Genomic DNA, 17,326 nt, shown 5'->3' with positions numbered 1-17,326 from the left:
ACTTCATGCCCAGGCACCTTTGCACTTCTGTCCCCACACATACATCCATGCTCTCTCTAGTCTTTGGCGGAGCCTCTTCCAAGACCTGGAACTTCCAAGGTTCCCTATCTGAGTCATCCAAGTGCCCAGTACTGGTCCCCTAAACCTTGGATACAGCCAGGATTGTGGCCTTCCAAAGGGCTAGCCTGATCCTTACCCCAGTGAGAGTGCCAGACTATTGGGAAGCTGGCCTGAGTAACCTGTGACAACCCAAAGGTGCTGAGGGTTGTGAAACCAGAGTGGTGTTGTGTGGAAGTGGGTGACCCAAGGGGCTGCCCTCTGTGGCTTGAGCTAGGGGCCCTGTTTCAAGGAAGCAGAAAAAGGGGGGAAGGGCCCAATTCTGACACCAGAAGGGTCTTGGCAAGCCTCCTTGGGGATGGAGACTCACCCCTAGCATTGATGCCCAGTGGACCCCAGAGTGCTAGCACCAGAGTGTATCAGGCAGCGCTGCTAGCAGATGGGGTGAGCTGGAGAGACAGTCTCCTAGCAGGGACTTGCCCCGCCCAAGACTGATGAGGCTCCTTGGGAGGGGCTCCCCCAGGAGCCTTCCTAGGGAACTGCCTCCTGACTCTCATCTCAGCAGGCCAGACAAAGCCTGATGGGGACTTATGCTGCCTGGCTACTGTGTATGGGAGAGGGAAGGCGCCTGAGGCTAGGGAGGCAGGGACCTGGTTTGGGTACCTGCTGCTCGGCTTCAGGCCTGCATCATCTGCCATCCATCCATCGGAAGAGGTCAGTTAGGAGGCAGCCTCACACTATCCCCTAGCCCCAGGCCCAAAGAAAGAGAGCACTGGGTCAAGGCAGATGGAGGGAAGCCCAGAATAGTGCCACAGTTCTGGTGTTTGGGCCAGGGTTCAGTGGGCCTGTGGGAAGCAGCACCCACTACCTCAGTGGTTGTACAGAGATGGGGCTTAACCAGGCCTCTTTCTGACTCTGAATGGGGGTGGGGTGGAGCAGCCATCTGTGCGGAAGGAGGTTGTCTGTCTGTCCTTTGCACCTCTCGGGCAGTGATGAGAACTCTGTTGGTTGTACCTGCTGCTTCAGAGCCTAGTCAGAAGTCTAGGGATGAGAAGAACGCCTCATGGCTCTCATTCTCATAAAGAGGTGGGCACAGCTGTGCAGTGTGTGGCTTTGTATCCCTGAGGAATATTTGTTAAGCCTCCAGGACTAGAAAAAGGAGGAAGCAGGGCCCCTCCCTTAGGGCTTCTCCAGGGAATACACAGGCTGCGATGGCCTGAATGGGTGATACTCAGACAGCCTGTGGATGAGAAGTGTAAGACCCTTGCTGTTTGACCCAGACTTCCCCAGTGGACAAATTGAGAGGCAGTCTAAGACCAACTAGCTCTGCTCAGCACCATCAGGGTATGGCCCAGGCCACGGCTGGCTGTGCAATCCAACAGAGATGCCCTAAGTTGAATATACCTGCCTGTCTGGGTGGATGCTGGGCTGAGAGGTGGGTCTGCAGTGGTTGGAACACTGAAGGTGTGCGGGTCTCAGCCTAGAGGCGGCTTGCAAGTCAGACAAGAACCATAGCCACTTTGGGGAGCCGGAACTGGGATGCTGCTCCTCAGCCCTGGTATAAATGGCTCTCCCGGTGCAGCTGAGGGACCATGCTCCTTCCCTGGTGCCAGTCACAGTCAGGCCCCATAGCAAGACCCAGGGTGGAGGCCCATCCGAGAAGCCTCCTGGGGGAGGGTGGTCTCCTAGTGTTTCTTATACTCCCTACAGTGGTGAGTCTAATTTCTTGCTCCCTGGGCCTGGTGCTCTGATTCTGGTGGGTTTGGAAGGGAGGAGTAAGGAAAAGGTTGGTAGCTTACAGAGCATGGCTTCCCAATCCATCAGAGCCCTGTGGTTCCTGGGACATCTGGTACCTAAACTGATGGCATGCTGTGGGCAGAAGTTTTGCCTAGCTGCGGGCTGGCCTGAGCTCCCAAGCTTGGAAGGAAGTGGGCCATCTGAACTCCAGCCACCCTCGCACCTTTTTGTTTGTTTGTGTTTCGAGACAGGGTTTCTCTGTGTAGCCCTGGCTGTCCTGGAACTCACTACCTAGACCAGGCTGCCCTCAAACTCACCAAGATTGGCCTGCCTCTGCCTCCCAAGTGCTGGGATTTAAAGGAATGTGCCTCTCCACCCGGTCCCCTCGCCCATGGCAGGGCTTAGAAGAGAGGTGCGCTCTGACCTCAGTGCGTGTGAAGATGCCACGCGGGAGGCGGGGGAATGCCCCCAATCACTGGCACGTGCACATGCGGCTGGGAGAGGTGGGGGAGGAAGAGTGAGCCCCCAAGGAGCGGGGAAAGGGTGTGTCTGTGGGTAGTTTGTTTTCCATGGCACAGCTGGGAGAGTGGGTTCGGGTGAGGAGAGCAAGGTGTTGGCTGGGGCCCGCTTCCCTCGCGGTTGCGCGTGGGTCCGGAGCATTCCGCAGCGCCCTCTGGTGGGCGGCAGCCCCACGGCATCCCGGAGGCAGATCCGCGACCGCAGACACCTCGCCGCCCGCCTGCGGACGGTAGGGACGAGGCCTCGGGTGCCACGGCTGCGCTCCGGGTCCACGCGGCGACCCCGCCCGCGCGCCTCTGCTGGGCCTTGCCCATCGCAGTCGTTTTCTCAAGGCTCCGCCCGCGGCCCAATTTCCAGGCGACCGTTTCCCGGCGACGGCGGGGGGGGGGGGGGGGAGCAGCGGGGGGGGGGACGAAGCCCCGCCTCGGTGCTCCAGTGCGCGAGCCGCCGCTGAGCTTCGACGCGGCCACAGCTCGCGGCCTCCGCGCAAAGGCCAAGGAATGGCTCGCACGACTTCTGAAGTCAGCGGCCTACCAGGTGGGCGACGCTCCCTCTCGGGGCCTCAGTTCTCGGATCTTAAAAACCCGAGCCAAAAGAGGGCTTAAGAGCAAATTTGCCCAGCACGGCTCACTCGAGATCGCTGGCCCCGACTGGCCTGACCCCGGTATAGGGTCGGATCGAGGCAGGTGGCTGCGATGGACTCACTGGCAGCACCCCAGGACCGCCTGGTGGAGCAGCTGCTGTCGCCGCGCACCCAGGCCCAAAGGCGGCTCAAGGTGTGTGTCTGGTGTGTGTAGACAGGGTGGAATGTGGGTCATGTGTGCATGCTTGCTTGGCCAGGACCCTCCGGCCACCAGAGAAGGTGGCAGGGCCTCCCAGGGCAGATGTCCACTAGGTGATGGGTGCAGGCAGCGCAGACCCTTTGGCGGGGGAGGCTCAGTACAGCAGTCTATAAATAGCCCCTGCTGGGATGCTGCTTCAGGAACCACCACCCCCAAGCTTGGATCTAGGCCAGAGGAGCCACCCACCCCTGGATACCCTGGGGCTGAGTCTGTGCTGAGGTCTGTCTGCCTCCACCTATGGAGGACCTTGAATGTGTCTGAGGGGGTCCTCGCCACTGATTCCCACCACCCACCTAGGGGTGGGGGTGGAGAGGACACCCCCGTGGGGCTGACATCCCTCCTTCCCCACCCCAGTCTTGGGTCTCTGCTGAGGATGGACGGGGAGGGGGGTGTCTTTTCCGGCCACCGCCTCACCTACTTTCCTCCTTCAAGCCTGTGCCATACAGCCCTCACTCCATTTTTGTGGATGACATGCCACTTCCCAGGGGCCGTGCTATGTGCTCCTCTGAGCCACATAAAAGATAGGGTCTTGGGCTGTCACTGACGATTGATCAAGGATACGCCCCTAACCTGCTCCACCCGCCCCTCCCCTCAGGACATTGACAAACAGTACGTCGGCTTCGCCACACTGCCAAACCAGGTGCACCGCAAGTCAGTGAAGAAGGGTTTTGACTTCACCCTCATGGTAGCAGGTTTGTGGCCAAACTTGTGGGTGGAGCCGACAAGGCCAGGGATCAGACCCTCTCAGCCCAAATCTAACCCAGCTCTTTCACTGTTCCTATGGCCAGGTGAGTCCGGCCTGGGGAAATCTACCCTTGTCCATAGCCTCTTTCTGACTGACCTGTACAAGGACCGGAAGCTGCTGAGCGCCGAGGGTGAGTACCCCCTTCATACAGTCCTCACCAATCCGCTCGTCCCTGCCCCAAGAAACCTCAGAGGGCACCCTTACACTCTGCTCGAGGCAAGGGTCCCTGTTTGGGGGCAGGGAGGAGCGACCCAGAATATATATAGTCAGACCGGGAGACCAGGCCAGCTGAGGCGCCAGGGTGGGTGAGGAGAAGACGGCCCCACCGATCCTGCCCCCTTCCTCCCGCAGAACGCATCAGCCAGACGGTAGAGATCTTGAAGCACACCGTTGACATCGAGGAGAAGGGAGTCAAGCTGAAGCTCACTATTGTGGACACGCCCGGCTTTGGGGATGCTGTGAACAACTCTGAGTGGTGAGGACCAGGTTCCCCACCCCCACCCCCGCCCCAACCACTACTGCCAGCAAGCAGGCAGCTCTTAGAGCTGCCTCCATTTCCCCTTCTTTCCGCTTCTAGTTGGAAACCCATCACCGACTACGTGGACCAGCAGTTTGAGCAGTACTTCCGTGATGAGAGCGGCCTCAACAGGAAGAACATCCAGGACAACCGGGTGCACTGCTGCCTGTACTTCATCTCCCCCTTCGGACATGGGTGTGTAGCCATCTCGGTGCCCCCCCCTGCCGGCTTCGGGTAGGCAGTCCTGTCAATTCGTTGCATCGGTGCCCCTCAGCAGGGCCTACCCTACCTACCCTGTCTCTGCAGGCTGAGACCGGTGGACGTGGGCTTCATGAAAGCACTGCACGAGAAAGTGAACATTGTCCCACTCATCGCCAAGGCAGACTGCCTGGTCCCCAGCGAGATCCGGAAGCTGAAGGACAGGGTGAGTCTCCTACCATCATCATGGATGAGGGGGAGGGCCCTGGCCAAAAACTCCAGGGGAGCTGGCCAGTGCCAAGTCAAGCTCTTGCCCCCCCCCCACGGCCGGTGCAGATAAGAGAGGAGATTGACAAGTTTGGGATCCATGTATACCAGTTTCCAGAATGTGACTCCGATGAAGATGAAGACTTCAAGCAACAGGACCGGGAACTGAAGGTTAGTGTGCAGCCAGGAGGGGTGAGGGGGTGGGGGTGGAGGTGGGGTGCGGGGCATTGAAGGCCTGCACAAGGCCTGGGGGAGGCCTGGGCACGGCACCCGGGTCCAACGTGATGAGGGCAGGAATCATTTGTGCACAGAAAAGAGGGACTATATGCCCCCGCCCCCGTCACAGGGGCTACAAGATAAAGGTCACTTGCATCCCTGTGTAGTCTGTGGCAGACCATTCGAACCTCGGAACCTCCTGTGTGCTCACTAGAGCACTTACTAGTACCATTCTGACCTGCATTCTGACCAGCCCAGTGGCCCAGAGATGTGTCAAGTTCCGTAGGTCCCAAGATCCTGAGCTCCGGAAAATAGTGGCTTTGAATACCCCAGAGGCTAGGGAGGTGGTGACAGAGAGCTAAGCTGGGAACTAGAGGCTACTGTTCCAGAAGCAGATGGGCAGGGCTGTCCACTAGAAGCACTCTGACTTGAAACGTGGAGGAAGCTCCTAGAAGCACGCGGAGCTGGAGAAGAGCACAGCCTCTCAGAAACCCCAAGGGTTTGAGCTATGCAGGCTTTATGGCTTTAGTGGGTAGCACCAAGAAGAGGGGCCGTTCCAGATGGGGTGGAGGGCAATGGCACTGTTGGAATGGCCACGCCCCTCAGCCTCTGAGCCAGCGCTCTTACTGGCTGGGCTGGGCTGGATCCTTGCTCCCCTTCCCCAGGAAAGTGCGCCCTTCGCTGTCATCGGCAGCAACACTGTGGTGGAAGCCAAGGGGCAGCGGGTCCGGGGTCGGCTGTACCCCTGGGGGATCGTAGAAGGTGAGATGAGGCAGGGGTGCGGGGTGGGAGGTTCCCCTAGTCTGAGGCCTACCCACTGATGGCTCCTGCCCCACAGTGGAGAATCAGGCTCACTGCGATTTTGTGAAGCTTCGCAACATGCTCATCCGCACTCACATGCACGACCTCAAGGATGTGACGTGCGATGTGCACTACGAGAATTACCGCGCCCACTGCATCCAGCAGATGACCAGGTGGGCCACCCCCAACCGGTGTTTACCTCCTCCCCTCGCCTGCCCTCCCCCCTCCCCCCCGTCATGGCACCACCGAAGGCCGCCCTGCCCAACACACATCTGAACTTTGTCCCAGACCCTAAATCACCCCAGGGGTCTTGACCTTTGCAGGAGCGGGGCCTGACATCTCCAGTCCTCCTAATCTGAACCTCCCAACAGCGCAGCCCTCTCTTTCCACAGCAAGCTCACGCAGGACAGCCGCATGGAAAGCCCCATCCCTATACTCCCACTACCCACGCCGGATGCGGAAACCGAGAAGCTCATCAGGATGAAGGATGAAGAGGTGGGTGTCAGGCCGGGTGGTGGTGGTGCTCGCCTTTAATCCCAGCACTCGGGAGGCAGAGGCAGGCGGGTCTCTGTGAGTTCGAGGCCAGCCTGGTCTACAAAGGGAGTCCAGGACAGCCAAGGCTACACAGAGAAACCCTGTCTCAAAAAACCAAAAAAAACAAAAAAAAGAGGTGGGTGTCTGCCGAGAGTGGGGCTCAATGATGCGCGTGGGGAAAGGGGGAGGGAGGAGAAGCAGAGGGCAGGGCTAGGCCCTTTCCTCGCTCTAACTTGGGTCGGTCTTCACTCACCAGCTAAGGCGCATGCAGGAGATGTTGCAGAAGATGAAACAACAGATGCAAGACCAGTGACACCCTGCCCCAGCCCTACACCAACAAGGATAGAGGGCTGCCTGTTTCCGGGCTGGCCCCTCCTACCCCTGGATCCCAGACTGTCGAGGATTCCACCCTGGGTTCATCTGGATTTCAGACGGCCTGGACCTAACCCTAATCCAAAGTGGCTTTGACCAAACTGTTCAGATCTGGAGCCACGGAGCCACCGCCCCCAGATGACCCTAATTTATTCTCAGCATCCACCCTTCCTAGTCCTTTGTATCTACTTCCAGAGTGGTCCGAACCACAGCCCCTCCCCAAGCCCCTGCTCCCACCCCACCCGGCCCCTCTTAAGGGAACAAGTTGTGCACAACCTCCTAGGTCACCCTTCCTAAAATATCGTTGCCCACAGCGGGCCAATAAACCAGGGTAGAGGAGGGACGTGGATACAGGATCTCGGGCCTGTCACCCAAGTTAGTGCTGCAAAGTGGAGTTGGGAGGGGCCCCTGCGTGTTCCAGTGGGCTACAAAGCAGATGCTAATGTCCTACTGCGTGCGGAAGTGGGCCGGATCCTCCCTTACTCCCTAACCACGCTCTGTTCGGGACTACAGCCGGCAGAGTTTGAAGGCTGAGGCCTTTAGGGAGACCCCAGACCTAGAGAGGCTTCTGGGAAGAAGGTGGGGCCCGCAATGCGCTAGGCCGCTCTCGCCCCTTCCTGGGTAGACCTGAAGGACTGCTCCAGGGACGGCTGGACCGGGGTGTCTGTCCCGTATGCCTAGACGACTTTCATCCACTCATAGGTCAAGGTCTCCTTCCCAGCAGCTCTGTTGTACTGGGATTCCAGCCCTTGGCCTCCTCCATCTCTCCACCTGCATGATCCCTCCCCGACACACCCCATGCTCCGTTTTGTTCAGTTGTGAATGCCGCGTCCTGTCCCGGTGACAGGAGAACAAAGTTGGTGAACGTCGCTAACTTGGTGTCTGAGTGTTCCATGAGCCCCTGGGAACGGGGCGGGGGGCGGAAGCCCGGGCCGCCTGCGGGCCCTAGCGATAGCACGTTTATCTGCCGCCCGCAACAGCCTTGCGCGCCGGCCTGGAGTTATTTCTGGCCAGGCAGCAGTCCTGTGGTCTGTTGCTGCAGGCTTTTGGGGCCACGCCACTCCAGAACGAAGTGGGCCGCCATCCTTTCGCCATGGGCTCCCGTGAGTTCTGGGGTCGGGTCTGCATCTTTCTGGACAGAGCCACATCAGGAGGTGTTTTGAGTAGCAATAGGCAAAGGCGTGGATCAGACTTGGAAGGAAAGCCCCAGGCAGAGTGCAGGGTGGCCGGGGTGGAGGGACCTGCTGGCCCTAGGAGCTAGTGGGAGCAGTGCCGGCGCTCCCACTGATGCTTCGGGCTCATCCTAGCGCTTCTCTTCCAGGGCCGCGCGGGGCGCTGAGCCTGCTGCTTCTGCTGCTAGCGCCGCCCAGCCATCCAGCCTCTGGCTGCCCCGCGCCCTGCAGCTGCGCAGGGACGGTCGTGGACTGTGGGCGCCGCGGGCTGACCTGGGCCTCGCTGCCGGCCGCCTTCCCTCCCGACACCACCAAACTGGTGCTGACCGGCAACAACCTCACCGCGCTGCCGCCCGGGCTTCTGGATGCGCTGCCTGCGCTGCGCGAGGCGCTCCTGGGAGCCAATCCCTGGCACTGTGACTGCCGCTTACTGCCGCTGCGCGCCTGGCTGGCCGGCCGCCCCGAGCGCGAGCCCTACCGCGACCTACGCTGTGTCGCGCCCGCCGCGCTGCGCGGTCGCTTGCTGCCCTACGTAGCCGAGGACGAGCTGCGGGCCGCCTGCGCGCCTGGCCTGCTCTGTTCGGGAGCTCTGGTGGCGCAGCTCGCACTGCTGGCCCTCGGGCTGCTACATGCGCTACTGCTGGCGCTCTTACTGAGTCGCCTGCGGAGGCTGCGTGCGCGCGCGCGCGCACGCGTTTTCCGTGAGTTATCGCTCACAGGCCCGCTGGTGGCGGAGTCGGCCGGAGGTGATACATCCTAAGAAAGGACAGTCGCTGGGCAACAACGACCTGCAAATTTTACAGGTCCCTGCTGGTGGACCCTCACCTTAACCAGGATCGGCCTCGCCCTCGGCCTCGGCCTCTACCCTTGTCCAGTCTCCCAGACCCAAGCTCGGCTGGCCTGAATCCAAGCGAGGGCAGATTGCCTTGAGTCTTCAAAGCCTTAGGAGATGGCGCAGCCTGCTCGACACTGAGCAGTCTCCCCTTTGCCAGACTCCCTCACATAATAAACCTCTCTCCTCCTCCTCCTCCTCCTCCTCTGGCGGTTTCTGTAACCACCTGACCTTGCCAAATCCCAGAAAAAACCTGGGGGCTGTTGTTCAAAAGGACAAGATCATTTTTTCACGCACTGCCTAGGGCAAACAGGAGTCAGTGAACACAATTCTCTGTGTTCAAGGGCCGTCTCTCCGTGAGAAGGCTGTGAACAGAGAGGCCTCTCTGGCACTTTAGGAAGCTTCAAACAGCCTGGCCAGGCAGCCAGCCTCATCCTCAGAGGAGTGGCTCTTGGGAAACAGCCAGGGCCATGAGAACCTTTCAAGGACAGCTCAGGAGTTGGGGCATGACCCTGCTGAGTGGCCAGCTATCAGAGCACCCAGGGACAGATGGAGGTTGGGGTGATTCGAAGACAAGTAGCTGTGGTCTGTGGTCCACAGTGGGACTCCATGCGTCACTTCAGTGAGGAGCTGGACTGTGGAAGGGTAGGCAAGGCCAGGCGACAGAGAATGATGTAAGGGGCTGCAGGTATGAGTTTAGCCAGAGTCTCTGAAATATAGCCTGGGGTGAGCCGGCTTTGGTCCCCCCTCTTAATGTCCCCCAGATGTTCCCATCTCCTCTCTTGCTAGCCCACAGCAGCAACATTCTCAGCCCATCCTTACAGGAAGGATCCCTCCCTGACAGCACCGCCACCATGCATTACCCCAGTCTCTGCCTCTTTGGCTGCCCAGCTGCAGCACATCTGCCTAGGCCTTTCCTGCCCTGGCTCCCTTCGCAGCCCCATCTCCGCCATCCCAGCAAGTGCCTTCTCTCACTGCTCAGGATGGGGAGCTCTCTGTTCCCCAGTTTTCCTATTGTCTGCCTCTCACTCTGGAGCTGAGAAACTAGGCACTCTGCTTCTTCCCTGAGTGCACAAGTGGGCAGAATGGCACCTTCCCCACTATTAGAGCCAGCCTGTGGGTCCCAGGCTTGGAGAGCCCCTTCCTGCATTTGATGCAGGTCCCCCCTGATCGCCTCTATAAATAATGGAGGCTTCTGTTCCTGAAGAGCCTGAAGAAGAGCCTCGGGTCTGGGCACAGGAAAGCACTCGGCCTCCCCTGACCACCGCTGACCAGGTCGGGGAGGCTGTAGCTGACATGGCCTTTGTCCTGGCTTTTGTGGGACAAGACAGATGACCCTCCAGTAGGCTGATGCTATCTGGAGGCCGCCAGTCAGACATGAGGTGTAAGCCACCGCCTCCTTTGTGGGCAGGTGCAAGGCATCCGGCCCATTGTGGGCTGCAGGACTTGTGGGCTTGTCCATCCTGTGGGCTTGTCCATCCGGCCTTATCAGTGCATCAGGATAGTGGTCCTCTTTGTTCAACCTCCCCAGGGGTGGCCTGTCACCCCAAGAACCCCTGTAAGAGGCACACAGATAACACCTTAAAGTCAGTTGAACACAGCATGGGGGAGGGGCGGCGTTCCCTCTGCTTTTCAGAGAGGCAAACCAGGTCTTTCAAGAAGCACCCGAAGGAGGAGAGTGGGGACCCCCCCCCCGGAAACTTGTCTCCCATCCCTCTCTGTGCTGAGACAAGCTTCCTGGGGTCCCCACTCTCCTCCTCTTTGAGGACCTTTAGGGAGCAGTTTTAGGGCCTAGGGGAAAGTTAGCAGAGGTACCAAAGTGTTCCCAAGCTGAGAGAAGGTTGTAAGGGGAAATCCTAGCAGGAGCCATCATAGGAAGGAGGCCAGGCTCAGTGCGCAGTGCTCACAGGCTAAAGGCTCCAGGACCAGTGTCTTGCTGAGATGATGGTTTCGGAAATCCTAAAGGACACAGCCACAAAAGCAAGGGCTCTGCTGATGGAGAAATAAGGCTGGCAACACAGTGTGTTCAGACGGAAGGTCAGACTTCTTCCTTCCTGGCATCTGTACCCATGGTTCCTCCAGGAGACCCCTCTCGACAGACCCTCCATGGTCTCATGGGGTGGTTAGGTGGCTGGCCCTCCTTGTGGCCAGAGGGTTTCTCCAATTCTAACTCCTGACCCTGAGCTGACCCTCCACGTGCTTAGCCTGGGGTCTCAACCTCTATCGAGCGTGGGGAAGTGGATGGTCCCAGCTCAGTGCCCCTGAATACACTCCTTCTCCTCAACCCAGCCTCCAGCATTGTCATCCACTTCAGAGACAACACACCTGCCCGGGAGTCTCCTCCCCAGCCACCAACTTGTCCCCTCTGTTGTCTGGGACATCTCCCAGGCTGGCTGATTCTGGGCCCCTTCCTCTGGACCTCAGAAGTCACCCTTCACTTGGGCTCTGAAGACTTCAGCGCCCGCTCCACCCCCCCACCTCCACCGCGCGCGCGAACACACACACACACACACACACACACACACACACACACACACACCTTTGCCACCACAGTGAGTCGGCCTTCTCTTCTGTGACCTTCATCGTTATCCAAGGCCTCTTTCAAACTGAGAGATTCCCAGCCTCAGCTAGTCTAAGACAGAGCACAGGGGTGCATTTAGAGAGGCCACATGTGCAGCCTGTGTACTGCCATCCAGCCAAAGACGGCCAAGGAGCTGAATAGATGGAGTCCCAGTAAGGCCACACAAGGCCACCAGCCTAAGGACAGGCAGAGTGCTAACCTCCCGCAGAAAGCCTAGTGAAATGGACACGTGCTGCGGGAGGTGGGGGCTGTGGCCCTCTATTTAATTTGTCTTCCCCTCAAACACCATGACTCCGGACTGCCACCAGAGGGCGCTGGCGATCCGTAAAAGACGCAGAGCTCAGGGCTCAGCGTGCAAGCTTGGGCGAACTCGTAGAAGGGACTGACTTTCTGGTAGTCCACCGAGAAAGCGGGGCCATCCAGACTGCCGAGGCCGCACCGAGAGGGGTTGGCAGGTCATTCCCTCCGGGGGATAGAGAGGAGAGTGCGGCGAGGTCGCTGACAGACGCGAAGAAGATGAGTGCAGGGCCCCTTCCTCCTATCCTTTGGCGCACTGACAACCGGTCAACCGCAAAGATAAGGGACCTTTTCCGCCTGGCGGGAAGGACGTGGGCCAATCCAGGCCCGCACCCCCCCCCCCATATTTACTCCGTAAACATTCATTGGCCCCCGCTGTGTGCATTGCGAGGGGGCTGGGCTGACGACAGCCCTTGCTGGACTCCCGCCATTTCTACACTGGATGCTGAGGGGAAGCTCAAAGACTAAAAAAAAAAAAAAAAAAAAAAAAAGCTCGGACATCTCTCTGGCCACCCTGATGTCCCGAGTAGCATTAGGGTTCTCCATGAGTATTTTATAGCCTGGAGAAGCCTTGAAATTAGGCTGGCTTGCTTAAGGCCACTACAAGAAGGCCCTGGGAATGATGTTGGGGACCCCCCAGACTCGCTACATAGGAGGGGGAGGCCTGCACCCGCTGCCCAGACAGAGCAACAACATTGGGGTGGGTGGCCCATAGCTCACAGCAGCGTCTGCGCCCACCCCCAGCGTTTCCGATGGAAGACAGGCAGCAAGTGATAAATCACCAGCTCCCACTCCCACCCACCCAAGGCTAACTGGTGGACAAGAAGAGCTGCGAGGGCCTCGTGTGTCAGAGACAAGGCCTGGAACCAAGGCGGGAGACAGGATAGAGCCAGAGGCCTTCTGACACAAGCCAGTTCCTTGCTGGGGTGTCGGAGCTCCTCAGGTACCCTTTCCATAAAGGCCATCTGGAAACCAGCTGAGAACCGTCCCCACCATACTGACCCCAACAGGAGGTGTGAGCAAGGCCTCTGCAGCAAACTTCAGTTCCCTGGAGAGGACCATAAATCAGCAGGGGGGCACTTGGAGTACTGCCCCCAGTAGAGTGAGGGTCTTCGGGGGTCACTGCTCCTAGTGACTAGGCCTGGCCTTGGCTGTGTCTCTCCCTTCTTAAACGGCTCTAGTGGGACCTCCCAGCCCCCAACCCTTCCTGGCCAGGAGCCCCAGTATACCCTGTGCTGTCTATAATGGCTGCACACGCTTTCTGATCTCTTTTCGCAAAGACAAGAAAAGTCACAAAAGTAATGTCTCCTTTTAGGAGAAACCCTGGGGAGCTGGCCTGTCTCTGGTCCCACAGAACCTGTGGGATCAGCAGGTCCTCCCTAGTGAAGCTGTCTCAAGGGGTCTGCTCGGTTCCAACAAAAGCCATCTCTGTCTTCCATTCTATCTTTCTGTCACCTCCCCTACCCAGAGTGCTGAGGGCTGGCTGGACAAAGATTGCAAGCCAAGTAGGGTCCCCAGGTGTGAGCCACCTTGCATACACACACACACACACACACACACACACACACACACACACACACAGAGGCAGGTGTGAAGTCAGTTGTGGTAGGAGAGGCTGATAAGAGTCCAGACCAGGCTCGGCTCTGAGCCCTGCAGGGCATAGTCTACAGGCCCACCACCCTTTTCCCTAGCCCCTCCAGAGCACCCCTCTAGACCCACGAGTGGAGTCAAGGCCACTCATACACCAAGAAACCCAGATTCCCCCTGGAACTTGTCTCTGGGATGGAGTTGAGGATATCTAAGAGCCTCCTCCTCTGGAAAGACCTTGGGAACACATAGGATTGTGCCTGAGAGACAGCAGTGGCCGTGGCTGGCCTGGGCCTTGACCCTCAAAGTCAGACCCTTAGTCAGAAGAGGGACAGTGAGGGTAGAGGCTGCAAGTTAGGTCTAGGGCTCAGGTCTTTTGGGCTCAAACTCAGTCAGTGAAGGTCCTCGCTGCTCTATCTCTCTTGAGGCAGCTCCCCCTTCTGCTGGGATTGCTCTCACTGCAGACCCATGTATGGCAGGAGAAGGGTGTAAGAGCACCCTCCACAGAAACCAGACTGTCCTTTGTCCACTCAGAGTGTGGCTCTGTCTCTTGTATGACACAGGACCCTGGGGCTAGCTCCACAAGGTCACTGAGTCCCCAGCGGGTAAAGGGACACTTGGAAGGGTTATAAGGGGACCATGCCAGCTTGGCCCAATGACTTCCTAGGATGCATGAGCAGGACCCCAGAGAAATGACTCCCCATAGCAGCTGATTCTCCTGTCTGGACTGTGGAGGTCAGCCTTGGGAGCCCATTCCTTGAGGGAAGGCCACAGTTGGTGCTCAGGAGATGCAGTGACCGCAGTCAGCCCTGGCCAGTGGAGCTGTTCATGGCCTTTGCTGTCTGGTGAGGGGTTTCCAGCTTCTACTTTAAGAAGGAGCCTTCAGGCCGGCCAAAGGCAAATTCTGCCTGCTGTCGGAATCTGTTGTGATGCAGTGGGGTTTGCTTTGCTCTGTGCTTTGTTTATTTAAAGATGCTCTAGAAGAATTCCTGCCAGTCTTCACAGACACGGGGGGGGGGGGGGCAGGAGGCTTCTGTCTGAGCAGGATCTGGGGCGGAGCACTGACAGCACCTGTCTTAGCTCGCCTGCCTTTGACTGTGTTGAGCACTAAGAGGCTTTCACATGTAGACTGTCACCTCCCTACAGGTGCAGACACAGGGCCCAGGCTAGGAAAACACAGGCCAGCTCCCTGTGGCAGGCTTGGGGAACACAGGCTACTGTGCACTTCACCTGTGGGAGATGCTAGGCAAGATCTCTGAGGGAGCCTGAGTTCTTGGCTAAAGGGTTCCTATTTTGTAGGCCTTTGCTCTATGGACTCCCAGTTAGGGACTCCTGGTCTGTGGCTCCCAGTGTCTGTCTGTGTCTGGTCTCAGAAAGTCCTACTGAGCAAGCCTGTCTTTGGCAGGTACCTGTTCCAGAACCTGTTCCAGAATCTGGGAGTCAGGGACCCTTGTCTCTTTATTTGGGGGGTGTTATGATTGTGCTGTGCCTACCCCTGGACACCAGCCTGCCCTTCCACCAGAATGGCCCCCTGAAGACCCCACTCCCAAACCTCCTAGGGCAAAAATCAGGAGGACTGGCCAAACCATAGAACTATGAGGCCCTGATCCCTAAGGAAATGATGACCAGCACTCACCCACCTCCCAGTTCTAGGCCAGACCTCACTACTGACATTGTCAGCTCCCCAAGCCCTTCCCTGTCCTCCTGGAGTGTTCCCAGAGGATCCATGGAGTCCTCAGGACTGGGCAACCATACTTAGCTCAGCAGCAGCAGATAGCGAGGAACAGAGATCTGCAGATCTGCAAGCCTGAGGCCATCCCACATCCTGGTATGCAATGGTCCTGGAAGCTAACTGCAGAGGGACCAGGCTGAATGCAGCCCTGCTCTCTCCTTGTTGTCTGTTTCTATGTCAACGGACAGGGCTGGCTTGCCTGCCTTCCTCACCTCCAGTGCTAGTCAAGCCTCAAGAAGGAAGATTCCCCAAACAGGTCTGAGGCACCAGCTGCCCTGGTCTAGCTTGTAGAGGTCTCCTGACACCCTGTGTCCTCTTTACCTCTGCCTTTGTATCTCATGCAGTATGTATGTCCTCTTGCCTCCTACCTCCGTGGAGTCTGCCTTGGCAGGTAGTGATCCTGAGCGCCCACATGTGCAGCCTCTAGAGAGTCCCCTTCCCTGTTTTTTTGTTTTTTTTTTTTTTTTCTTCCCTGGGAAAGATCACATCTCCAAGGATGGGTCAAGGCCACGCAGTTAGCCACATGTATCTCTGTCCCCAAACATGCTGCCTGTGCCACCATCTAAGAGTGTGTAGGCACAGTGTTCACTGTGTGTCAGGACGTGGGTGAATGCACGCAGTCCCCAATACCTCGGAGAGTGTGTGTCCCTGCACACACACACACACACACACACACACACACACACACACACACACCCCAAGCCTCATCTCCTCTGCATGCAGAAGGCTCTACCTTGCCACAGTACGCTTTTCAGGCAGTAGTCTGTCCCTGCCCAACACACCATTCGAATGTACTCTTGTTTTCTCTGCCTTGTGGGCCAGGGGTGTGATCGTAAATCCTACAGCCGATGACACATTTATCCCTGCAGCGGCTGGTGGTGTGAATTTATGGCCGCACCCCCCCCCCCCAGGCTGGGACACCTCCAGGGCAGACACACCCCCAGGCCATACTATTAGGCTTTCTTGGTGTTATAGGAGTGGGCCAGAAGAGGCTCTGGCACTCACCCAAGGTCAAGCCCAGCTCAGAAACAGAAATCTCAGGGTGTTCAGAGTCCACAAGAGGGTGTTCAGAGCTCTTCCTGGGTATAGCTAAAAGCTGAAGCACCCACCAGCCAGGAGCCTTGCCTGCTGGGGAGAGCCTGCTCACCCTTCCCATCTCTGCTCAGGCTTCCCACCCAGGATATGGGGAGTAGCCTCAGGACCCCAGCTACAGCAGGTGTACTAGACTGTGTTCCCTGGGCATTGAGTCAGCCCACTGCAGGCTGCAGGGCCTGCTGGGAACAAAGCCATTTGAGTGAGAACTGGGGAAGGGGTGGATGGGAGGCATTGACGGCAGCTGAGACTGCACACGGAGGGGGAGGACTCCTTGCATGTCTGCCTCTGCCTTGGAAGTCTGGGTAGACTGAGGCCTAGTGGCAGCGAGGTCAAGGCCATGCAGGCCCAGAGACCAGGATCCCCACGTCTCAGAATTTAATGTTGGGCTCTTGAGTTTGGATACCCTCTTTGTCTTGCCAGATCTGGGGGAAGGGTGGCTGCTGGGTTTAAGGAACAACGGACAGGGAGATGACAGAGCTAGCCAGGTCCTGAGGGGCCACAGCTGGGGGCAGGAGCCTGGCTGCTTCCCCTCTGCCTGTCTGTCCGCCTGTGTGTCCATCCATCTGTGAGTAGGGTTGGGTCTCCAGGGGATCCTTTGTCAGCTCTCAGGCTCCCCATCTCTGGTTCTAGTGCAACCCTTCCACCCCCCAACCCCCAACCCCCTCCCACACCGCCTGCTGTCAGGATGAGCGATGGCCAGGGCCCCTCCCCAGGCCCTCAGCCCCAAGCCTGGTTCCCGCTCATTAGCTGCTGACACTGTTTGCTTTCCTGGGGACGCCCACCCCGTCACAGGCCATTTCTCCTGGTACCCCTTGCCCCAGGGGCCTGCCCAGGGATCCAGGGTGCTGAGCTGACTGGATACCAGCATGGAACAGGAGTGACCTTCAGCCTCTGAGGCGACGGCCAGAAGAAAAGAGAACCTTACCTTTACCTATCGGCCTGAGGTGTCATGGGAGGTCCACAGCCTTGCCCATGCCCACAACCAGGCCCAGGGGAGACTAGGCCAGCTGAGGCAGGTTAGGGTCCTGTTGGCTTGGTGAGACACACAGCCTGTCTGTGGGAGGGCCACAGGTTCTAGAGACAGGTGACAGGCTCCATCTCCAGCTGCCACTGCCTCTAATTCTGTCTTTGCCTCTGGGTCTCTCCCCAAACCTTGACCATGAGATGGTCACCGGACCACCACCCTTCCAAGAAGGCACCTCACATCCCACCTAGGGTCCCTCTG

The 17,326-nt window shown here is 58.3% G+C and overlaps 2 protein-coding genes across 2 annotated transcripts; both read left to right on the top strand.

Moving 5' to 3' along the window:
* The first annotated feature begins 2,742 nt into the window (after positions 1 to 2,742).
* On the top strand, positions 2,743 to 7,052 carry Septin5 (septin 5). Its single transcript, XM_051150683.1, has 11 exons — positions 2,743 to 3,089; positions 3,751 to 3,847; positions 3,944 to 4,030; positions 4,252 to 4,375; positions 4,478 to 4,612; positions 4,724 to 4,841; positions 4,952 to 5,053; positions 5,764 to 5,860; positions 5,937 to 6,072; positions 6,292 to 6,394; positions 6,690 to 7,052. Exons 1-11 carry the CDS (start codon positions 3,009 to 3,011, stop codon positions 6,744 to 6,746), a joined length of 1,137 nt encoding a protein of 378 aa, XP_051006640.1. The 5' UTR covers positions 2,743 to 3,008; the 3' UTR covers positions 6,747 to 7,052.
* Positions 7,053 to 7,720: 668 nt separating this feature from the next.
* Positions 7,721 to 8,812, top strand: Gp1bb (glycoprotein Ib platelet subunit beta). The gene has a single exon (XM_051150682.1). It carries the CDS (start codon positions 8,093 to 8,095, stop codon positions 8,735 to 8,737), a length of 645 nt encoding a protein of 214 aa, XP_051006639.1. The 5' UTR covers positions 7,721 to 8,092; the 3' UTR covers positions 8,738 to 8,812.
* Positions 8,813 to 17,326: the final 8,514 nt, after the last annotated feature.

This window comes from Acomys russatus, chromosome 8 (genome assembly GCF_903995435.1).
Source record: "Acomys russatus chromosome 8, mAcoRus1.1, whole genome shotgun sequence".
Taxonomy (NCBI): domain Eukaryota; kingdom Metazoa; phylum Chordata; class Mammalia; order Rodentia; family Muridae; genus Acomys; species Acomys russatus.
This window is presented reverse-complemented; position numbering and strand designations above follow the sequence as displayed.